Source organism: Anabrus simplex, chromosome 2 (genome assembly GCF_040414725.1).
Source record: "Anabrus simplex isolate iqAnaSimp1 chromosome 2, ASM4041472v1, whole genome shotgun sequence".
Taxonomy (NCBI): Eukaryota; Metazoa; Arthropoda; class Insecta; order Orthoptera; family Tettigoniidae; genus Anabrus; species Anabrus simplex.
Window position 1 is genome coordinate 274,899,771 of NC_090266.1, and position 25,766 is coordinate 274,925,536.

Here is a 25,766-nt window from a genome sequence, read left to right on the forward strand (position 1 = left end):
GGTAGTGATAATTGTTTGTCTGTGAGGGGTGTGCAAACTTTATAATATGTTATGACGAGATATGACATCGTAATTATATGGAGAGTTGCTTTTGGTTTGTACGTAGATTATTAGGGTATCCAAGTGTTAATAATGGCTGGAATTAGATTAGATTTGAAGTGTGAGATCATGAGACAAGATATATAACTGGACATGAATTATGTAACAATTCTTTTCCAGCCAGATAAACATTACAGGATTGAATTTACATCACAGCTGCGTAGGAATTTGTGAAGAAACCAGAGTCCGCGGAGATAGAATTTGTTGTCCTTTAATATTTCATTAAATCATTTAAATTTATTTAATTATTAAATTCAGTGAAACCGCATTTTGAAATAACTTTAATGAAGCGAATAACTTGGAGATGCATTTTGGAGATCTTAGTTTGTTTTCTGGGGAATATTTAAATGGTAACGTAACGATTAAGGGGACATATCCGAAGGAAATGGATTTTACTGCCACAAAGTTTGTGAGCATTGCTATTGTTGTAATTATTTAACTTTGATTGATTAAGCAGTGAATGTGCTGGGGATAGTAAAGTGGAAACTTTGGTCATAAACCAATGTAACTTAATTGTGTTTAGCCTTCAGTCTAGAAACTTGGGTGGTCAGGGGGTCATCAACCTCAGTGACTTAGATTAGGGCCATATGCCACTGTAGCATCATTTTCCTTGCGGTCATCATCCACAATGACTTTAAAGTAACTTAGAAGTTTAGATGTCGGTCCATGACATAGACGCAGGTCACGTCGATTCAATTAAGGGTCCATGTTGTATAACCACTGTGTGGCACACACCGATTGGACTGCCTTAATTATACCCAGAGTCCAGAGTTCGTGTTACGAGGGCTGAACCATAACGAATCACTATGATGGTACATGTGGTCTCACATGGAAGCCGAATTTAAGGATTTCCAGACTTTCCTTTCTTTAATAAAATGAGACGATGGTTTCTAGTAAGAATGCCCATCAGGCAGACACGTCAAAGGCCCACCAGTGTTCTAACCTTCTATGTAATAAATGATTGTGGTGTCCAGTGGACACGTGTAATTTCAGTAATACGTTGACATATCAGAATGCTTCAGAATTTCCTGAATAAAATGGAATCTTTTAAACAGACCTTTCATTCAAAGTAGATATATTAGAATTACTGAACCCTACCTTTACCTCAGCAAGTGACGAAGAACCCGATACGACCCAAGAGACAGATCTCATGAACTTTGCTGATAGGTAAGAAAGGTAGGTATCCCTAAATATGGACCTAAAGGGTTCAATATGCTGTAATAATAATACTAAATAGATGTAAATCACATGTCATAATAATAATAATAATAATAATAATAATAATAATAATAATAATAATAATAATAATAATAATAATAATAATAATAATTTGAGCTTGATACTTGTATTATTTACCCATGGGTGAGAGAACATTGTTTTCAAGTTATATCTGTTTATCACACTTGCAGCAGTATCAATCAAAACAACTCCAGTAATCCTGGGTAAGTTGAGACTTTCTGAAATCAACTTGATAATGTACTGTCTGGGATTAAGATTCCAATCATTCTTCTAGGCAACTTAAACACATAGTTGTGTAAGGTTTATAATCTTCACTGTTGAGTACCTGTATTGATGATATTCAATTAAAATTGAGAGAATTCCATTAGTTTAGTGTAAGAAAAGGTATTGTTACTTAGCAGGAATTCAAAAGAATGTTAAATACTTACTGCCTCACTGGTTCCTTTAAAATGTGTCTCGGCTCATATTGCTGTCGACTGACCGACTGTGCCAAGCAGCTGACCGGGTCCCGACACATGATGAGGTGCGGAGGGAGTAGGAGGGGTATTACTATGGTGGGTTGGGGGAGGGGGGCACAATTGGGTTTGTTTCTTTAGCTACTTCTGAAACTGCTTCTAATAAAATATTTATATTGTCTGTAATTTCATTTATATTCAAATTAGGATATAACTTTTGATCTATTTCTATATAAATTGTTTCAAGAATGTTCGTTAGAATTAACACCTTTATTTACTGTATGTAAAATTGTTAGATCTTGGTCTATTGTTGTAAAGGTATGGTGAAAGTTGCTCGTGTGTCTGCTTATGGTTGAATATCTTATATTTTTCTGCACTGATGTATACTTTGTAACGTGTTAGGAAATTTGTCCCAGTTTGTTCAATGTATGAGGTTTTGCACAGAGAACATTTTGAGTTTGTAGATACCTGAATTTAAATATATATTATTTTTATGTGTAACTAGCAATTACCCGTGGCTTCGCTCGCATGGATTTCGTAATTTGATCAAAGTAATTGTTCCTCGGCATTGTAATAAAACATTATCTGAAAGTTCCTAAAGTACAAAAACTCACCAAATATTGAGTTTCATTAAACCAAAAATTATTTGTAAACCATGTTTGTGGTATTATATTTTGGGGCAAAGACGACCATGCGACATAGAACTGTACATGTGAGAAACAGCTTTCTTTCAAGTCGAAAAAATAAATACATGTTCCTTTATGTTTAAAGGAGATTCCAAATACCTATTCCTACATCTGTAACACCTTCAGTTTTTGAGATATACGTAAGTATCCCCATAAAAAGCATTCAACCCCTTGATCTGTCCTTCCCCCACCACCACTTAAGTGTATTTTCTGAAAGAAAAAAAATACATGTTTATTTATTTTTAAAGAAGATTCCAAATACCAATTTTCACGTTTGTGAAATCTTCAGTTTTTAAGATACAGTATAAGTATCCTCATAAAAAATTCATCTATTGCTCACTTCTTTTCATCCCAGTTAAGTGCCTTCTCCGAAAAGAAAAAGGTACATGTTGCTGTATTTTTAAAGGAATTTCCAAACATCAAGTTTCTTGTATCTAACATGCTAAGTTTTTCAAATATATTGTAGATATACCGGTACTCATTTTAAAAAATCACACGCTTTTCCAATTCCTTTCAGCCACTTAACCAGATGTTATGAAAACAATAAAATATGTGCTCCTATTAAAGGAGATTCCAAATACCAATTTTCATGTCTGTACGTCCTTAACACCTTCAGTTTTTGAGATAAATGCATACTCATAAAAATAACTCAAATTCCTTTTCTTCACTTCTTTCCACCCCTCTCCCGCCTGAACTGGACTTAACAAAAACAAAATATATGTGTTTCTTTATTTTGAAAGAAAATTCAAAATACCAACGTTCACACCTTTAACAGCTTCAGTTTTTAAGATAAAGTATCCTCAGAAACATATTTCAACTCCTTATTTACTTATTTTCAACCCCACACCCCTTACTTCAATTTTCCGAAAAGAACCAAATGCGTGTACCTTTATTTTTAAAGGGGAATCCAAATACTAATTTTCACGTTTGTAACATCTTTTTTTGAGATATAAGTATCCTGATAAACATAATTCGACTCCTTTACACACACACACACACACACACACACACACACACACACACACACACACACACACACCCACACACACACACACCCCTCTTTTCCTACCCATTAAGCTGATTAGCCCTCCCCAAAAGTGTGTTTCTTTATTTTTAAAGGATATTCCAAATAGCAATTTTCATGTCTTAAGCATCTTTTGTTTTTGAGGCATAAGTATCCTCACACAAAGAATTCAATTAATTTTTCAATTCATTCACCCCCCTTAAGTGGATTTTATGAAGACAAAAAAACACGTGTTTCTTTACTTTGAAAGAAGATTCCAAATACAAATGTTCATGTGTCTAACATCTTCAGTTTTTGAGATATAAATATCCTCATGAAAAGAATTCAATTCCTTTTTCACTGAACCCCCACCGTTAGGTTGGTTTCACCCCACCTCAAAAAATGCGTGTTGCTTTACTTTTCAAGGAGATTCCAAAAACCAAATTCCACGTCCGTAACCATCGGTTTCGAGACACAAGTTTCTCCAGAAAAAGAATTCAATTTTTTTCACTTCCTTTCACACTCCCCACTTAAGTGAAGTTTCCAAAAATAAAACAGTACTCGTTTCTTTAAAAGAGCTTCCAAATACGAATATCACTACTGTGACGTCTTCAGTGTTTGCGATATATGTATCCTCGTAAAAGGAATTCATCTCAGTTTTCATCCCTACCCACCCAGCAAGTTGATTCTCCCCCCCCCCCCCCCAAATTGCATTTTTTTATTTTGAAAGGAGATTCCAAATACCAGTTTTCATGTTTGTAACATCTTTAGATTTTCTGGTGTGTGTGTGTGTATATGTATCATACAAATAATTCAACTAATTATTCAAATCTTTCACACCTCCCCCCATTAAAGGTTTTTCCGAAAACAAAAGAATACCCGTTTCCTTATTTTTAAAGGAGATTTCAAGTACCAATTTTCACGTCTGTAACATGTTAAGTTTGTGAGATATACTGTAGATATGCTAATTTAAAAAATTCACCACCTTTTTCAGTTCCCCTTAAGTGGATTTTCCAAAAAAAAAATTCATGGTTTTTTTTTTACTTTTACAGGAAATTTCAAATACCATTTTTCTAACCTGTAATATGTTACCTGCCTGAGATAATTTGGAAATATAGTCTCTTTAAAAATTCACCCCGTTTGTCACTCCTGTTCACCCCCTATTCATCGGATTATCCAAAAACACAAAAATACGTATTTCTTTATTTTGAAAGGAGATTCCAAATACCAATTTTCATGTCTGCAACATCTTCAGTTTTATATATATAAGTCTCCTCATAGATCGTGTTCAACCCCCCCCCCCCCCACCATTTTTCAACCCCCTTAATGGGATTTTGCGAAAACAAAAAACATGTTTTTCTTTATTTTTAATGGAAATTCCAAATACCAATTTTTACGTTTGTAACTTTAAGTTTCTGAGATACAGATATCCTCATTTTCGAAATTCACCCCCCTTTTCACCCCCTTAGCGCCGGAATATCCAAAAACCTCCCTTAGTGAGCACCTCCACACTGATATAAATGTATCTCCAAAATTTCATTTCTTTATGTCCAGTAGTTTTGGCTCGGCGATGATGAATCAGTCAGTCAGTCAGTCAGGACATGTTACTTTATATACATAGATATTGTGGCAATTATATATTAATTGACTTTTAGTGTTGCTTGTATGGAATGGTATTTTAAAATAGTGTTTCTTAAAAATATTTGTGATTTGGTAAATGATGTTACTGAATGTGAAGGTGGCAAAATTCTTCTTGTTATTCTTCCATTCTTTTGTTAAGTTGTGCTTGAGGTTTACTTTTTATTTTATTGATTCATACATACATACATACATACATACATACATACATACATTTGCGGGAGTGAAAGCTGGGTGGACTCGGGAAATCTTATTCATAAGTTGGAAGTAACAGACATGAAAGTAGCGAGAATGATTGCTCGTACAAACAGGTGGGAACAGTGGCAGGAGGGTACTCAGAATGAGGAGATAAAGGCTAATTTAGGATTGAACTCGATGGATGAAGCTGTACGCATAAACCGGCTTTGGTGGTGGGGTCACGTGAGGCGAATGGAGAAGGATAGGTTACCTAGGAGAATAATGGACTCTGTTATGGAGGGTAAGAGAAGTAGAGGGAGACCAAGACGACGATTGTTAGACTCAGTTTCTAACGATTTAAAGATAAGAGGTATAGAACTAAATGAGACAACAGCATCAGTTGCAAATAGAGGATCGTGGCGACATTTAGTAAATGCAGAGAGGCTTGCAGACTGAACGCTGAAAGGCATAACAGTCTATAATGATAATGTATGTATGTATGTATTTTATTGATAATTTTATGAATATAGTTTTAGTGTATCCATTATTGCTATTTTATAAATAATGTCAATTTCTTTACTGAGATGGTCTTGTGACAGAGGGATATTATAAGATCTATTGATCATACTGTGGAATGTGACCATTTTATGAATTTCTAGGGGACCAAGTATTTTTTAAATAGTATTAATTAATGGTTTGGGTTGGTTTTGTGATTGCTTTTGACTTCAAGTTTAAATTAAATAATACTGTTATTTTTCTACATACCATTATCTACTTTTATGGTTTTCGGAGACGCCAAGGTGCCGGAATTTAGTCCTGCAGAATTTATTTTATGTGCCAGTAAATCTACAGACACAAGGCTGATGAATTTGAGCACCTTCAAATACCTGCGGTCTGAGCCAGGATCGAACCTGCAAAGTTGGGGTCAAAAGGCCAGCGCCTTAACCGTTTGAGCCACTCCGCCCGGCAAGTGTAAATTTTATATGCAAGTCTATGTCATTCAGTTGATCTAATATTGTCGAACTATTATTAATTTTCCATTCTGTTATGATGAAAATGTTCGGTAAGCAGCAAAAGTTTAGATACACCATACAGGAACACCCCATTCATGCCCAAACCAACTGGGGGAATGGTTCATCACCACCTGCAAGCAGATGAACCTTAAAATTATGACCACTCACTTCAAAAAAATCCTCGTAAGTGTATGACCGGGTACTCGCCTAATGAATCAATTGGTGTACGTCACACAGACCATGTTGCCATCTCCTACTGCAATTTTTGTGAGATACAGAATGTGGAAGTGCTTAGAGGTGCTAATAATTGATTTGGATCATTATTTAACTAAGGTTAGAGTGACATTTGTACCAAAGTCCAGTCAAAGATCCCAAACATGGGTTCCGTGTACCAAGCTCCGAAGTCCCCACCAATGACATCAGTGAGGAATTACTGCTGTCTCTAAACCGTGTACAAAATATCCAACACCGATATAAAAGTATATACAGTAAAACCATGTTAACCCTTAACTATTGACGTACATTTTCAGTGACATCAACATGGACGTGAGGTCACTGAGACCGCATGAAAATTAATTTGACTACGGAAGGGACGGTTAATGAGATAAATTGCTAGCTGCTTTTATTTGAATAATTACACTTTACTGAACCCAAAACCACAAAATATTTTCCATTTGTTAATTTGTATAACCCTCATAGCTTCAGATTGCAGTCGCAGCAATTTTCGTTATTCAGAATACACTGTTCCATTTAAACACACACATATCCTTTACACTATCAACAAAAATTGACCCTAACTTGGGTATTAAAGATGTTTGATAACCACTGCACTGAAAATTAAGGACACATTAGACTGATCTCTTGTTGGGGTGGAAATTGCAAGCACTGAACTTGGCCCTCAATGTTACTCTCACTCAACACATTCGAAGCAGATCTTCCTTGTACACTCAAAGCATACTGGTTTTTCACATCTGTAGCACTTGTAATATGTTTTTCTCTTCTTTGCTGGTGGGCAATGACGACAAGTTATCCGTTTTTCAAGCTTCTCCTCGGAAATGTTGATACGCTCCGCAGGGATGCTCAAAATTCTAGACATAGCGCCTCGAATATCTCTTGGGATCCTGGGATTTGATAATCTTCTTATCATGTGTGGCCTAGTGAGTTGAGCAGCAAGTTCTTTCAGAAAATGTTGCCTGGTCATTTGGGGGCTTTCGCGATAGGACTGATGCAAGATATTCGCATTCACAGCTGCAATATCGACGATACGGAAGAAGACTGCCATCGGCCACCTTCTTGTTCTTCTACCTGTGCAGTAGTTGGCTGACATCTGATCCAAAGTATCTACTCCAGACTTCGTAGAATTATAAAACTGAATCATCTCTTCCTTCCCCGTGTCCGCATCAGTTGCTTTCCCATGGTGCATAGAGGATACTAACAAAACAGCTTTGTTTCTTTTCGGAACGTGTGAGAGAAGAGTTATGTCTTTCGTGAAGCCATACACAGAGGAACCGACCTTTCTCTGCTTGGAAGGTAAGAAGTTAGTTGGAATTTCCTTCTTGTTCTTTCTTACTGTCCCAACATAAGTGAGTCCCCTTTTCCTCAGCTCCTGAACAAGCTCCACTGAGGTGAACCAATTGTCAGCTGTTATATTTCTATTTGTACCCTGTATTGGTTCCGATAAACGAAGAACTGCCTGAGTTGGCTTTGAAAATTTTCTGTCTTCCCTTGAAAGACCTATTCCATCAGTGTCCTTCCCTGCATAAATATATGCATTGTACAAATAACTATTTTTCGAATCGGTTAGGAACATCAATTTCACTCCATATTTCTCAGGCTTGTTCGGAATATACATTCTGAAACCAATTAGCATCTCATCTACTGTTGCATTTGGCCAATGGAGTAACACCTTTGAGAGTTCTGAATCAACATATTCAGAAGCTCAGATATGGGTGCAATAGGATCTGCCTCTCTCCGCTGCGTTCTGTCTTCAGGATTGTCAAAACGCAGGCTGCACAGGAGAATGGAAAACCTTGTACCTGACATCACAACACGAAATATTTCACGGCCCGTACCGTCAGCTGCGAAGACTGAAGCGATGTCCTCTTTGTTAGATTTGAAAACCGCCGAATAAATAAGAAGGCCTAGAAAAGCTTTCATTTCAACTGCGTCAACATTTTGTAATTCTGATCGGGTAGACTTTCGGTAATTACTTCTCATTGCACCGAGTTTCACATTTGTCCATCGCACTAGTAAGTTCACCATTTCTTCACTAAATATTAGTGTCCATGCCGTAACAGGATCCACACTGTTTCGAACTCGAGCTGAAGGGCGCAAACCAGGAAGGTGAATCACGATATTGTGACGAGGTGTACGCACATTCTGTGGAGGTTCCGCAGACAACCATTTGTACCTATTTCTACCATAAAAACACTTAGAACGTGAATCATCAGGCAGTAGCGCGGAACTTTCATCTTCTTCTCCCTCTCCTTCAGTCTCAGTATCTGTATTGTGATCACTCTCTATTTCACTATCACCATCGTCCACATCACTCATGTCTTCTTCAAACCACTCGGTAATTGTTCCTTCGTAATTTGCATCACATGTTCGGACACTCGCCGAAGTACCTGCACGCTGACTCATTGCTACACACAGCACTATCAACTGAAGACTGCTTCAAACCATGGACGTGCGGTCACCCAGGCCGCTACGAAACTCATCAGCTTCTTATCGCAGCTGCACGGTTATTTATGACAGATAAGATAAATACAGTGGAGAGGTCATCTTAAAATAGAAAGGTACTGCAAGCAAATATACTGGCAGGGCGATAAGCGAGGTGTGGCACGTGTTTACTTTTCCACCGCGGTCATGTTGACCGCACGTCCATAGTTAAGGGTTAATTCGAAGTCGCTGGGATGCAAAAAACGGACTTTGAATTACGCGATTTCAAATTAACCGCCAACTCCTAATTCAGAATTGCCAACACTTGCCACATCATAAAATATTCTAAGACCCATCACTGAATGCAATTAACCTTGATTCACAGTTTAAACCTTTCAAATACCACAGCAAAAATCCATTTCCAAAATGTATCCAACAAGGTGCATTTACAGTATTCAAATAATGCACTTGGATAACTTGCTGAGAACAAAACCTCACACAATGAAAGAAATACAAAAGCATGATTCAAACACGAGGATAAATCCTCTGTGCACGTGCTGTATTTGTTGAACTACTGTACTGTATGCATTTTAGATGCCCTGTACTTGCACAGAAAACACCTGATGTCCTTAAAACATCGCGGCTTATCGATCTTCCCTGTGTCAAGGGGATAAAGTCTCTCACTTCCATCTGCATTACAACATTCTTCAATTTCCCGCCACGGCACATAAGACCCATTAATGCATAATCGCTTTGATTCACAGTTTAAATCTTTCAAGTGCCATGGAGAAAACTATTTCCAAAATGTATCCAAAGTGCATTGACATTAGTCCTATTCAAATAATGCACTTGGATAAATCACTGGCAAACATAACCTCATGCAACGAAAAAAAAAAAAAAAATCTGCATGATTAAAAGACAAAGACAAATATTGCTGGCTCCCCAGTGCAAATGCCTTTTCTCATTACTTTACTGTTTGCATTTTTTAGATGTCTTGTATTTGCACAGAAAGTGCCCGACGCCCTTAAAACATCGTGGCTTATCGAACTGTCCTATGACAAGGGGAGTAAGTCTCTCGCTTCCATGTGCATTAAAAGTTTCAACACAGTACAATGACTCTCCCCCTTGTACAATTTCCCGGCTGGTCCTTCTCTCGTTTAAAACCTTAAGTCCGTTCGGGCTTGGCATTAAAAAAATGATGCAGTTTCATCGACAATGACAATATTGTTTGGTGTCTACGAATTGATTACATGAGCCACTCCTTTTAGCCACTTGTCGGCATCGCCAATGTTCGCGGATTCTGCTTCTCCACACACTGTCTGCTACGTGATATTATGAAGTTCCTTAAAACGCTGAATACAAGACTTATGATTTCACTTGAACCTGGCAAATATGAAGCGCACTGTACACACACCGAAGAGAGTGAAAGTGCGGTTAGCTACCCCTGTACATTTTGGAAGACGCATTCTATCAAGACGTGGATAAATTTTTAATTTAAATTACTCTGTAAAATACTACTTTTTTAAAACTTAAAGGAAGTTTTGAATTAAAAGTCTGAATTCGGCAATGGGACCGACATTGTTCTTCAAATTACAAATTATCCGTATTTCGAATTAAGCAATTTAAATAACGTGCAAAACTGTACCTCATGTTTCCGGGAACGAGAGCTTCTTCGAATTAGGCATGATTTTTAATTAACCGATTTCGAATTATCAAGGTTCTACTGTACATAACTGGGGATTTTAACTTGGAAGTTGACTGGCAGCACATTCGTCCTCACCTCCCGCCTATTCCCATCAATCCATTAGCAGAAACTTTCCTTACAGCATTCTACAACCTGTTCCTTGACCAATTAATTACTGAACCAACCCATATAATGAAAACCTCTAACTCCACACTAGATTTATTCCTTACTAACCTACCATCCTCAGTATTGAAGACACAAGTCATCCCCAGTTTTTCCAACCACCTAGCAGTTACAGCCACCCTAAAATACAAGAAACCACCAGTAAATAAGCGTAATAGAGAAGTCTGTGATTACAAAAAAGCTGACTGGGAACTACTATCATACTTTCTCAGAAAACATCTACCCACCCCTTTATCTTTAAACACTGTGGACATCAATTCGGTGTGGTCTTGATGGCAAGAAAGTTTCTTTCACTGTGTTGACAAAGCGGTGCCTAAAGTGAAAATCTGTACGAAGGAAACTCTCCATGGATCACAAAAGACATAATCAAAATGATATGCAAAATGAATGCTCTTTACAGGAAATGGAAACAGGATACAAGCGATCGTATGTAGGAAAAATATAAATGCATGAGGAATACAACCAAGCAACTCATCCGCGAATACAAAAAATACATTAACCAGATAAGTGGCAACAGCAAAGACATGTGGAAATTCCAGAATAGAAAACATGGGAACTCAGCACCAAGTGCATTCTACTCTAACAGGACAACTGTTACCTCCCCCCGAGGGCATTGCCACAGCATTCAGGGGGAAATTTAAAGTGAACTTTAATGAGACAGGGAAAAGCACAAATGTGTACCCAAACACAACTCAGCCATCCCCCACCCCTCTCTCTCTCTCTCCAACCATTACTTCACGGAGTGCGAGGTAATTAACGGTCTTCAAAAGACTCGACCACATGTTGCTTCTGGGCCGGACAACATAACTGCAATTATTTTACTGCAGTGCGCTGAAGAATTAGCCCCTTCCTCGTGCACCCTGTTCAACTCATCAATTAACAGTGGCTGTGTACCCAATGAATGGAAGTGTGCAAACATAGCACCAATTTTCAGAAGTGGAGGGAGAGATAATATTGGTAATTATAGACCGGTGGCAATAACTTCGCTCATCTGAAAGATTATAGAGTGATTAGTAGCAAGAAACGTGTTTGAATTCTTACGGGAAGGAGACCTGATCAGCTATATTCAGCATGGATTCCTCCCGGGGAGTTATTGTGCAACCTTCTTAGCGAAGGTCGTCGAGGACTGGCAGTGTTACTTGGATCAACCAGATGCGATTCAGGTAGACTGCCTGTCACTTGATTGGAGCAAAGCCTTCGACCAAGTGCCACATGAACGACTTCGATTAAACCTACAACAGCTCGGTAAACAAGGCAGATTATTACATAGTGTGTGGTATACGGAGGGGCCCAGTCACAATCCATTAAAGTGATATGAAGAGTAGTTCTAGGTTCTGTGATCGGTCCCATGCTGTACGTCGTGTTTGTGCTTGATCTTCCTGGATGTATAACCGCACACATGGCACAATATGCAGATGATACTGTTCTGTATAAAAGTATAAAGAACATAGAAGACAGTCAAAAACTACAATCAGACCTACGAAACTTATCTGTATGGTGTTCTGTGAATGGGCCAAACATCAATGTAAATAAATGTAAATATATCAGGATAAGTAGATCAAGAAACTGCATAGAGAACACACATGAATTAAATAAGAATGTAAAACCGCAGTGTACAAATATCAAATTTTAGGATTGATTACTTCTAGGGATTTGAAATGGAACCTGCAGACGGAGGTGGTAAGGCGAAAAGCGATTAAAAGTCGTGGGATTTCTTAGCAGGAACCTAAAAGGCTTCAAATCAGGGGCCCTATGAACAGCCTACCTCAATATGGTAAGACCCATACTAACATATGGTTTTCCTGCCTGGAGTCCCACCAGTCACAAATCTAAACCAACTTCAGAAAATACAGAATCGGGCAGAAAGGCTGATAACTTACCGCTCCCATCTTCATTCGGCTAACCTCCCCTCAACAAAAACCATTGTCAAAAGAACCGATTTGATCTTCCTCCAAAAATCCCCTGCTGTCTCCATTAACCTTGACCCATTTCTCCGCCTTTCCCTGTCCTTTCACTCTGTCCGCAGAGGCATTAATCTTGTCCCTCCATTTGCCCATACCACCTCCTACCAATCTGGTTACTACAGCCGCTCCGCGTCTCTGGAATGATCTACCACCTAAAATAAAAGACTTGCCTCCAACGCAGTTTACAAACCATGTTAAAAAGATGTAAATCTCTGTGTGTACATGGACGGGGGTGAAAGGGAGAGAAAGTGTCGTCGAGTGAATGAATAATTACTGTACGAGTATAAATATGCGAGTTGTATTAGATTAGTAGGTCTGTGAAGTAACTAATATACATCGGGCTTGCCCTTTTTCACTAGACCATCCATATAATCTGTATCATTTGTTGTAAATAAATAAATAAATAAATAAATAAATAAATAATAATACGCAGAAGGTCCATAGATTTTGGTTCAACAAACACAAGGAGAATCAAAATATCATTCACGATGACCGGAAAGAATTTCAGTTTCTACAATCAAACCAGTGGAAAGAAATTTCCAATAAGGTTCAGGATGCTGCTAATCTAATGATCAATTTAGTAGGGAAAAAATAACACCCATGGTGGACTAAACAGTGCAAAGCAGCTCTAAAAATGGTCTCAAGCCTGGAATTGCTGGAATCAGACAGGAAAAAATTAAGAATTCCTCATCCAATGCAAATTGAGAGCTAAAGTGATCCATAGACCCAAGTATTTTCTCTTCTGAAGACGCAGAGCAAAGCCTCTGCAAGACATAAAGAATTTCCTACTTTTCCTTTGACATGGCAAAAACCCAAAAGAATAGCATGTCTACCTATACGAGCCGTGAAAGCATCATTTCACACATTAGGTCAACTGCCCTCCTCCAGCATCAAAGACTACAATTTCTGATTCATCCTTCATTTCACACAATTCTCTTCCTCCCAATCAAAAAGAAATCGCCCAAATTATTGCATCTCTCCCCAACAAGAACATCAGGCAAGGATTGTATATTTGCTGAACTTCTGAAATCTTTTGTTGCCAAGATGATATTTGCATATTTGGGAACCAGGAACTATTACTAAGGAGTGGCAATCAGCTCTTATACATCTTTTGCATAAAAATGGCAATAAAACAGATGTGAATAACTACTGTATTCAGTCGCCTATAAAATCCTGTCAAAGGCACTTCAAAGTCGTGTTGAACCTACTGTTTTTCTGCAGAGTGGTGGATATCAGGCCAACTTCCATAAGACCTGCTCCTGCAGCGAACAGATCTTTCCACTATGTCATCAAAATCAGTTTTCTTACTGCTAAACCAATTGTATTGATATTTGTTGATTTCAAGTTATGACTCAATCGACCGTTTCAATCTTCTCGATATCTTCAACGAGATGGGCGTGGACAAGACTCCTTCCATTATCAAACAAACTCTGATCATCACCTATTCAAAAATGAAATTCATGAGGAAATTTATTGATCCTTTTGAGATCTAGGCAGGTGTTTGTTAAGGCGATAGTCTTTTGCCCATTCTTTTCAAATGTGTTCTTCAAAAGGTCATCTGTGAGTGGAGAAAGAGACTACTCAATAATGATATTAGGCTGGACACTGGACCCAAAGCAGTGAACAGACTGCCTTGCTTTTGCAGATGATTTAATTCTAACAGTAGATGACCTCACTATCACCCACCTCCAGGTTGAAACATTACGGGAAGTAGATAAAGCTGTAGGTCTCCTGATGCCTATAGAATTTTTTTACTTTTGATATTGCTTTACATCGCACCGAAACTGATAGGTCTTATGGCAACTATGGGAGAGGAAAGGCGTAGGAGTGGAAAAGAAATGACTGTGGCTTACAGCTGTGCGACCCTAACCACACGGCCAACTCGGCCGATATCTATAGAGGAAAAAAACGAAAGTAATGATGTCTGGCCATCATAAACCACTGCATATTTTAATACCAAATATGGAAAAATCAAACATCGCATTAATTCTAAGTATCTTAGAGAGATTATTTCCTTTAATGTATCAGAGAAAGAAGCCCTGAAATAATGGGCTAAATGCATCATAAAAACCGCTTTTCACCTCTGCAAACCTACTTATCAGTCTAGATCCATTTCATGGCAGGCCAATACCGCAACTACACCACAATATTAGGTCCTGAAGCCTTATATGATGCTAAATGCTTGGACCTCACCCACCACAGTGAAATAGAGATGATCCAAATGAAAGAGGAAATTCCTAAAGAAGGTCCATGTCAAAATTCTGAGGGCAAATATCACCTCAGGCCAAATGCAGAGCTGTACTCTAAATTTGAAATGCTCTCACTTTTTATGAGAAAGCAATACCAAACACCAGAATACCTCAAAGAACTCTAAGGGCCAGTTGCATAAACCATTTGATCTTGGATCAGAGACGAAATTGATCTCAGTTTCACGCTAAACTCGGATTTTTTGTTGTATAAACATTAATCTGAAATCAATTCGCGCTGAACTAGGATTAACTTTGACTGGAGAAATTTCTCCAATTAAACTTTTTCATCTCAGTTTAAGGTGGTGTTTTCTATTCGACATGCAAGAACAGCTGATTGTGAACATACTATTACATTTGTTGTAAGAATAAAACAAAAGAAAATACACAAAAGACTAAGCTAATACATTGTCAGCTATAGTTGTTGTCCGTATGTAAGCTATATTACGCTTCGTATAACGCAGTGAAACATAATTCTACAACATAACCTCTATGAATTGCTTACGTTCGTGATTTACAGATGTCTGATTACTGGGATATGGAGGGTTATTCAGCTAAGTTGTGAGTTGTCCATCTCAAATAACATTATGGACCGTTCAAGATAGAATAGTGTCAATATCCTCTGAGATAATGAATGTTATTTCTTTCTTTCTTAATCTGTTTACCCTCCAAGGTTGGTTTTTCTCTTGGATTCAGTGAAGGATCCACCTCTACCGCCTCAAGGGCAGTGTCCTGGAGTGTGAGACATTGAGGCGGGGGGATACAACTGGGGAGAATGACCAGTAACTTGCCCAGGCGGCCTCACCTGCTATGCTGAACAGGGGCCTTGTGGGGGATGGGGAGATTGGAAGGGATAGACAAGTAAGAAGGAAGGAAGCGACCGTGGCTTTAAGTTAGGTATCATCCCGGCATTCGCCTGGAGGAGAAGTGGGAAACCACGGAAAACCACTTCCAGGATGGCTGAGGTGGGAAAAGAGCCCACCTCTACTCATTTGACCTCCCAAGGCTGAGTGGACCCTGTTCCAGCCCTCGTACCACTTTTCAAATTTTGTGGCCTCCGGGCTTGGCAGCTAATCGCACTAATCACTACACCACAGAGACGGACGATAATGCTATTTACTTTGTTTTTACAAACGGAACTACACTGTTTTCTACACCTAGCCTTAAATCTACAAACATTACGAGTTCAGTACTGTGATTATTCCGAAAATAAATCCAAGTACTTCTCGAGAAAATGTAATGTATTCAAACGTTCTTCATTTGCCAACTGGGGACTGCTCTGATCGATTTGTGCTACGTATGAAACATGAGCTAGCTATCGACATGCAGACTTGCTTCACTTTTTCGTGACAGCTACGTATTCGCTCTGCTGTGCTCATAAAAGCACTATGACCAAATTTATGATTTAAAGCTTCTTTAAGTTTATATCGCCAAAGCTAACAGGTACCGTAAAGGAAAATCAGACATGCGATGAGTTCTATGTGACAACGTTTTTATCCTGACGTGATATTATAACCACACAAGACCGAACGAACCCTACTGCAACTGGGATATTATACCTTCTTAACACTACAGATTCTTCAAAAAATGAATAAAAGAAAGAATGTCCACGAAGGTCGTGAAAATGAAAGACTCACTAGGCTTCGCAAACCTAATACCATGGGGATCATAAATAAAAATAAAAAACAGGGGGTGACTGAGGGAAGTCTGATATCTGTTTTCCGTTCATCTGTGTTCGCTGCAAGAAAAGTGTATGAAGAAATTCCAGTACATGCTGCAAACGACGTGAATTTTTTTACGTTTTAAAAAATTGCGCACTATGCATATACGTTTTCATTTGTTTCCGGTATTGCGCTTTTTACTATATTTTTTCTCTTCACAATTGTTTTTTTCACGTCAACTGTTCTAAGAATTCTATAGGAGCACAATTACCTATTCAATTATACTGAATTATACACTGACTGACAGAGCAAATGCAACACCAAGAAGGAGTGGTCAGAACTTTATGCCAATTGCAGGGTAGACTGACGTCACTGAGGTATGCTCATGATGTGAAATGCGCCGCTGTGCTGCGCACGTAGCGAACGATAAATGGGACACGGCGTTGGCGAATGGCCCACTTCGTACCGTGATTTCTCAGCCGACAGTCATTGTAGAACGTGTTGTCGTGTGCCACAGGACACGTGTATAGCTAAGAATGCCAGGCCGCCGTCAACGGAGGCATTTCCAGCAGACAGACGACTTTACGAGGGTTATGGTGATCGGGCTGAGAAGGGCAGGTTGGTCGCTTCGTCAAATCGCAGCCGATACCCATAGGGATGTGTCCACAGTGCAGCGCCTGTGGCGAAGATGGTTGGCGCAGGGACATGTGACACGTGCGAGGGGTCCAGGCGCAGCCCGAGTGACGTCAGCACGCGAGGATCGGCGCATCCGCCGCCAAGCGGTGGCAGCCCCGCACGCCACGTCAACCGCCATTCTTCAGCATGTGCAAGACACCCTGGCTGTTCCAATATCGACCAGAACAATTTCCCGTCGATTGGTTGAAGGAGGCCTGCACTCCCGGCGTCCGCTCAGAAGACTACCATTGACTCCACAGCATAGACGTGCACGCCTGGCATGGTGCCGGGCTAGAGCGACTTGGATGAGGGAATGGCGGAACGTCGTGTTCTCCGATGAGTCACGCTTCTGTTCTGTCAGTGATAGTCACCGCAGACGAGTGTGGCGTCGGCGTGGAGAAAGGTCAAATCCGGCAGTAACTGTGGAGCGCCCTACCGCTAGACAACGCAGCATCATGGTTTGGGGCGCTATTGCGTATGATTCCACGTCACCTCTAGTGCGTATTCAAGGCACGTTAAATGCCCACCGCCACGTGCAGCATGTGCTGCGGCCGGTGGCACTCCCGTACCTTCAGGGGCTGCCCAATGCTCTGTTTCAGCAGGATAATGCCCGCCCACACACTGCTCGCATCTCCCAACAGGCTCTACGAGGTGTACAGATGCTTCCGTGGCCAGCGTACTCTCCGGATCTCTCACCAATCGAACACGTGTGGCATCTCATTGGACGCCGTTTGCAAACTCTGCCCCAGCATCGTACGGACGACCAACTGTGGCAAATGGTTGACAGAGAATGGAGAACCATCCCTCAGGACACCATCCGCACTCTTATTGACTCTGTACCTCGACGTGTTTCTGCGTGCATCGCCGCTCGCGGTGGTCCTACATCCTACTGACTCGATGCCGTGCGCATTGTGTAACCTGCATATCGGTTTGAAATAAACATAAATTATTCGTCCGTGCCGCCTCTGTTTTTTCCCCAACTTTCATCCCTTTCGAACCACTCCTTCTTGGTGGTGCATTTGCTCTGTCAGTCAGTGTATTTATCTATATACTTACTTTCCCGCAACCGAAGAAAATGACTGGATCATCAAGCTATTCTCCATTTTACTTTGGCGTTTGAAACCACAGTGCCTGATGTTAAATATATCGCGCTGATCACCGGGAGCTGGCAAGTTACTTCAACAGATCTACTCATCTTCAACTCCTGCACGATTATGGATCTTCGTATGTGTTCGATTATATGACTTTGTGCCTGACAGTGTTTAAAAACTAGCTCATTTAACCGTTCTCCGCTATTCATAAACATTATAAGACTTTGCCTAACACTGCGTGTGCCATACTGCCACTCAGAAAATTACGCACCGTTTTCTTTTAAGTGACTTACATTTTACTTCTTCTGAATTTTACAGTGTCTACCCCCGTTCATTTTTATATCGCCTCTTCTACGGATCTGAAGTGTACTTGATCTTTTATCTCCTTTTCCTATGCATTGTTTATTCATGTTTTAATTGGCTGATGATGACCTGGACTAGGGTCGAAACCGGTACCACTTCTACTTATTATTAAATGAGAATGTAATTCATTATATTTCTTATTGTTTTGTATTGAATAGGCTGAATTTCTTTATCAATTATTTCATTTTTAACAGTCAAGGCCAGCTCAATTCAACCTGTATTATCCAAGGGACAAAGCAATTTCGTATTTCATTTGTTTTGAGGTGTTGCAACATCCACTTTTCTGAACTCCAATTACATTTGAACTACACGTGTAAACCGAGTTCAGGTTTATACAACGCGACAAAGTCGTAATCTCAGTTCATTTTCGGAACCAAGTTTTTTTTTTTTTGCTTTACGTCGCACCGACTCAGATAGGTCTTATGGCGAGGGTGGGACAGGGAAGGGCTAGGAGTGGGAAGGAAGCGGCCGTGGCCTTAATTAAGGTACAGCCCCAGCATTTGCCTGGTGTGAAAATGGGAAACCACGGAAAACCATTTTCAGGGCTGCCAACAGTGGGGTTCGAACCTACTATCTCCCGAATACTGGATACTGGCCGCACTTAAGCGACTGCAGCTATCGAGCTCGGTAAAAACTAAGTTCTAAACTGATCTCTAGTCAATTGTCTTTATGCAACTGGGCCTTAATCTTCTCATGACATGGGCAACTGCAGTGGAGACAGACTGTCTGATGTCTCCGAGACACTGGTTCAAGGAAGACTGAAGTTCAGAACCTGAGTACACAATATCTTACAGAAGGAGCAAGAAGACTACCTGTGCAAATTGATCTGAAGAGCAAAGAACTGCTTTCTCCATCAAGATTGAGAACTGGAACTTCATAAAGCCAGGCAAGTGTTAACCACGGTCCTAAGAGGCCAAAATGATATGTTAAAACCAAAGAATAGATCAAATGAAAATGGAATAGGGGCCCAGAATGAAATCAGCAATGTTAATTTCAAAAGTGAACTTCAATGGACCAAAGATATCGAAGTCCTCTTACAACAGATCACGGCTGTGTGGTGGGTGGGCCGCTAAAAAAAAGGGCAGTGATAGGTCGGCACTATTACTTGGAAAATGGAGTCATGAACAGAGTTTGCACTCGTTCCAATCTGAGCCAAAAGAGTTCAATCAGTAGGATATTTACTGCTTGGTGAAACAGTGGAACAAGTGCTCATGTAACTTTGGAGATTACTTTCGAAATAAATCTGGTTGATTTCATTCCTTGGCCCCTGTTCAGTTTTCATTTGATCTATAATAATAATAATAATAATAATAATAATAATAATAATGTTACATGGTCATGTGACTGTCATCCTTCTCGATGCCCCCTCTGGTATTTCCTGAAAGGAATGAGCAGGTCAGGCTGGTGAGCTAATGGCCAGCCTGTGGGCATGCAACAGCCTTGCTTCTCTTGTCTTGATATCTTGGTGTCTCCACGAACTTTCTGGAAAGTGAAACTAGAACACTCATATTCTGGCTGTACCCCGACGATACTAGAACTTCTTCGCTGGGCAATTTAAAAGCAGGTCTTAAAAAGTGTCTTTTTGATGACTAGTGTTAAGAAGTTGGTGACAAGTCATGAGCTGAGAGTTCAGTGTGTGGAGTGGTCACTTGAACTGATTGTGCAAGGTATCAGCCTAGTCTGGAGTTAAGTCCAGTGTAGTGTTGCCGTATGTTGTGATAGTTAACATACTTTATGTTCATGATTGTAGTGCATGTAAAGCAAAGTCCAAGTCCAAGTTAACAAGTCAATATTTTATTCATGACAATCTTAACAGACAATTTCACCCCTACAACATTAATATATGATGAATTTTTTTGCTAGCTGCTTTACGTCGCACCGACACAGATAGGTCTTATGGCAACGATGGGACAGGAAAGGGCAGGAAAGGGCTAGGAGTGGGAAGGAAGCGGCCGTGGCCTGCCCCAGCATTTGCCTGGTGTGAAAATGGGAAACCACGGAAAACCATTTTCAGGGCTGCCGACAGTGGGGTTCAAACATATGATGAATTTCTACAAGCAGCAATCATTATAAAAAGCTTTTTCTAAGGCTAAACTTTTGAACCAAAAAAAAACCCCACAAATATTTTCACCGAGGTAAAGTGAAGAAAATATCAGGTCAATTGTTACAGAGAACATGGCTTTTTTCTTTTTCACCGCATTGCCACGATATCCAACCTAACCTTTACCAGATGAATTTGCTACACACTACTTTAGTCATCGAGAGTACGTTTTACTACTTGTTACGAGGCGTGTTTTTAAGTAAGGGCCGTTTGAAAATAACTACACAACGAAGGACGTTTTTCAAACACCACATTTATTTTCAGATTCTACAAACTTTACTCTGTTTTTCAACATAGCCACCAAGTTTGTTTAAACACTTATCATACCTTACAACTAAGTTTTGAATACCCTCTTCGTAGAAATTTGCTGCCTGCTCTGATAACCAAGAGTTCTAGATCTTGATCTTGTGCTGGGACAGAGTCTGTTTGGCCTTCACCTTTACAGGCGAATGTGTGTGTGTGTCTCCATTCTATGCTCTGTTGCTCCGATTCGGGCGTGATGTGCGAAACCCATGTTTCGTCTCCCGTTACGATCTGACTCAACATATCGTTACCTTCTTCGGCATAAAGAGTCAAAAACGTCATCGAACACTCAAATCTGTACAAAAACAAAAGATTCCCCTGTAAAGGTGAAGGCTAAACAGACTCTGTCCCAGCGCAAAATCAATATCTCTTGGTTTTCGGAGAAGGCGGCAAGTGTCTATGAAGAGGGTATTCAAAACTTAGTTGTAAGGTACGATAAGTTTTTAAACAAACCTGGCAGCTATGTTGAAAAATAGAGTAAAGTATGTAGAATCTGCAAATAAATGTGGTGTTTGAAAATCATCTTTCATTGTGTAGTTATTTTCAAACGGCCCTTACTTAAAAAACACACACGGATAATGGAAGGACCTCTTTAAATTAGACAATTTTGCCCTATCCTCTCCTGAATCATCTCATTTTTTGCACAGTAATATTCAAAGTAATATTCAGTGCTATTTAATAATTCTTTCCATGTATCAAGTTTAGGACTTTTACTCCTAGAACAGGAAATTTACGGCCACATCATAATGATTCAGGATATATTTCTTCTATTTCCTCTTCATGGAAATGTACTGCTGGAGCTCTGTTCAATATAGTATACTTCAATGCTAAAACACTCTTCCTGGGAATATCCCTTATAACAGAGGAACCGCAAAAAAAAAAAATTCATCGCCACACCTTTTGGTATGATGGTGAATGAAAATAAAATCAATACATATAATCTAGACTAATTGACAAACTCACCAATTTAATGAATTCAAACATTTCCAAGATGGCAGAATCCAGCAAGTTGTAGCGTCCATTATTTCTAACAAATGCGTCTATGACAGGGGCAAAGAGATTGCCTTTTATAATATACCTATTGTAGAATTCATCTCTTAAGGCAATAATTTTTCTCATGAATCTAAGAGCACCTGAAAAGAAAAACAATACAAACCAAGTGAATTATATATTCAAACATTCATCAACACATTCATCCATAGATTAGGACACCAGATAAACCAGTCCCTGCATTTCTTGAAAAACGGACAATCTACTAAAATTTAAATGTACATAGAAACTGATTCCGAAGAGCTGAGGAATATAAAATTCAGATGGGAACAGAAAAATACTTGTGTATTATGAAGGCAAGAAAGAAAGCACATATAGCTTAACACAACTGTTGACATAATGAACAACCACAGCCGAGTTCTGTTTACATAGAATCCAAACACTGGAAAGTTACTTTTCATTTTTTAAATCCCACATGTGCACTGACTGCAGAGAAAACTGCAGCAACTTAGGCAAGAAGCCAATAACAATGTCACCAAGCAATCAGAGTGAAAACACGTAAGTTATCATTAGAGCATGCAAATGCATGTTTTTAAATAAGCTGGTTACACTTCACAAACTTTGTGAATATTCTTTTTATGAACTTAACGAATCCAAATAACTGTTCTTTTTCCCTGCATGTTTGCATGTTTTGGCCCTTTTAAGAGAAAATTTATGCATAATGAATATTTTGAATGCGCATTACTGAGATAGCAGCTTACAAAGCTTGATTTTGCACTGAACATCTTCCGTTGTTATCATGGAATTTCCTATCTGGAACTCTCACTCATCACACATCTTTGTTATTGCAGAAGGCAATCTTTAGCAGTTATTGAAAACATCATCGCACGGAGAAGAAGCTGCGGCAGCTAGAGATAAGTTAAACAAAATTATCCGTTCAAATCCTGATTTCGAATTCGCCAAGCTTATGAAAGACGTATTGTGGTGAAAATGCAAAGACGTACAATCTGACCTCACTTTGTCCCAAATGTCTTTATTTAAGTATGCACCTGTCACTTCTTGTAACATAGAAAGGTCATTTTCTGTGCCTAAGAATATGCTGACAGATACACAGATGAGCTTAAATCAAGACAATTTGGAGAAATTAGTTGTTGTACAACGTTTCGAAAGGAACTGAATTTTGATAGTGCCTATTTTCCAGTTTATCGTGCATGTTTTACTATATGATAGTACATGAATGCATGCATATTTTGAGATTTGATAGTGCATGGAAATCTGGGCTCTAGTTACCATTCACATGATGGACTACCTGTGTCAGTCAAGTTCAGTTGCAGTCAATAGCCATGTAACCTTAATGAGCTTGGAATACAAAGCAAATGCATCATTTCATGTTACTGATGCTACTCATTAATATGAAGGGAAACGTTAACAAGCATGTAAAAATATTTGTAAATTGTATAGGCAGAGTGATATATATATATTTTTTTTTTTGCTAGTTGCTTTACGTCGCACCGACACAGATAGGTCTTATGGCGACGATGGGACAGGGAAGGGCTAGGAGTGGGAAGGAAGCGGCCGTGGCCTTATTTAAGGTACAGCCCCAGCATTTGCCTGGTGTGAAAATGGGAAACCACGGAAAACCATTTTCAGGGCTGCCGACAGTGGGGTTCGAACCTACTATCTCCCGAATACTGGATACTGGCCGCACTTAAGCGACTGCAGCTATCGAGCTCGGTCAGAGTGATATTGGTGATTCACAAGTTCAAAGGTGATTTGAGGAGCATTTAGCAAAGGAAGCTTGTAATGCAAGTTTGGTAGAATTTGAAGGCATTGCACAATGAGCTACACCATATGATTAATTCGGATGTGTACAGTAGCTGGTTAGAGAAAATAAAAACTTCAACCAGAAGAGGCAAGAAATAGTAAATTGAAAAATTATCATGTTCTAACAAGAAAATGAATGGCCTCGCCACACTTCCTTCGCCATTCACAGTGTGTTGCACAAGTTTGACTGGAAATTCTCCCCAGACTCACCATATTTACCACACACTGTGTTACCCAAATTCTACTCTTAAATCTCTGCACAATTCAACAACAACAACAACAACAACAAAGAAAAAATAAAATTCAGAGAATCTTTGTTTACTGTTCACATAATAGAACTATGTGCAGTTGTGCTACTAACTTCATCACCTACTGCTAGAATTTGCACCAATATTCAATCAATCAATCAATCAATCAATCAATCAATCAATCAATCAATCAATCAATCAATCAATCAATCAATCAATACTGATCTGCATTTAGGGCAGTCGCCCAGGTGGCAGATTCCCTATCTGTTGTTTTCCTAGCCCTTTCTTAAATGATTTCAAAGAAATTGGAAATTTATTGAACATCTCCCTTGGTAAGTTATTCCAATCCCTAACTCCCCTTCCTATAAATGAATATTTGCCCCAATTTGTCCTCTTGAATTCCAACTTTATCTTCATACTGTGATCTTCCTACTTTTAAAGACACCATTCAAACTTATTCTTCTACTAATGTCATTCCATGACATCTCTCCGCTGACAGGTTGGAACATACCACTTATATATATAGATGTTGATACCTATAGAGAATATGAAATATTTGTTCTGAATGAGTAAATTTATAATACCCTTCTCAGCTTTACCGAAAAGATGGTTAGCCTGTTTTTGTGAGCACCCACACAAATGCTGATGAATAGTGTACTCATACTATTCCCCGAGTACTGGGCTGCCTCTTCCGCAATCTCCGTCACTCCGAAGTCCATCTTCTCCACTGTAGATTCAGATGACGTCTTCACTCGAAATCGTGAGAGTGTACCAGATGCTACTCACCGGGTCAGTGTGGTCTGGGACTAGCATTGGCAGCAGTGCCACTCCCTGGGCAGGGCTGCCTCGGAAAAAGGTCCCTACCTGCTACCTACTGTAGTTTTGAATATGTTACTGATCTGATATGAATCACTGTTTAAAAAAAACTGTGAAACAATAACACCCCTTCTTTTCCTTAGGCTCCTTTTTCCAGTGTGGTGTTTGGCTTGTTTTTCATTTTGTTGATGATTTTGTCAAAGTTTCCATTATAACAGTTATTAAATGCTATGGTATATATAGGCCTATTGTTTATTTCTTCTTTTGTGACTTTTGTTGGATAATGGGATATTAATTGATCTATAGATCATGACATAAAAGGCAGCCTTTCATGAGCGCCAGGATGAAGGGAATCCTGCTTGAACGTTCAGAGTTGGTTTTCTGAAAATGTCAAAGGCAAGAGCATTGTTGTTTCTCATGATTTTAAGGTCCAGAAAATTAAAGGAACTGTTGATTTCTGATTCTACAGTGAATTTCGTGTAGGGATTTGGGGAACTGAATTGCTCCAGTAAGGTCTGAATTAACATTCTTTGATCAATAATGTAACTTAAAAGCTTTCCAGTCTGTCGAACATACAAATTCAATATAAATATTACACTATAACATACCTGTAAAAAAACCACATTATTAAACAAGGAACAAAACTACA

The 25,766-nt window shown here is 39.2% G+C and overlaps 1 protein-coding gene across 2 annotated transcripts in view; it reads right to left on the reverse strand.

Annotated features, from left to right (window-relative positions):
• The window catches only part of flfl (serine/threonine-protein phosphatase 4 regulatory subunit 3 flfl), a 426,810-nt gene that overhangs the window by 80,559 nt on the left and 320,485 nt on the right, over positions 1 to 25,766 (reverse strand). For both annotated transcript variants that reach the window (XM_067140579.2, XM_067140581.2), the window contains exon 14: positions 22,203 to 22,372. In XM_067140579.2, the coding sequence (XP_066996680.1) occupies positions 22,203 to 22,372 (170 nt within the window). The remainder of the gene's footprint in view (positions 1 to 22,202; positions 22,373 to 25,766) is intronic.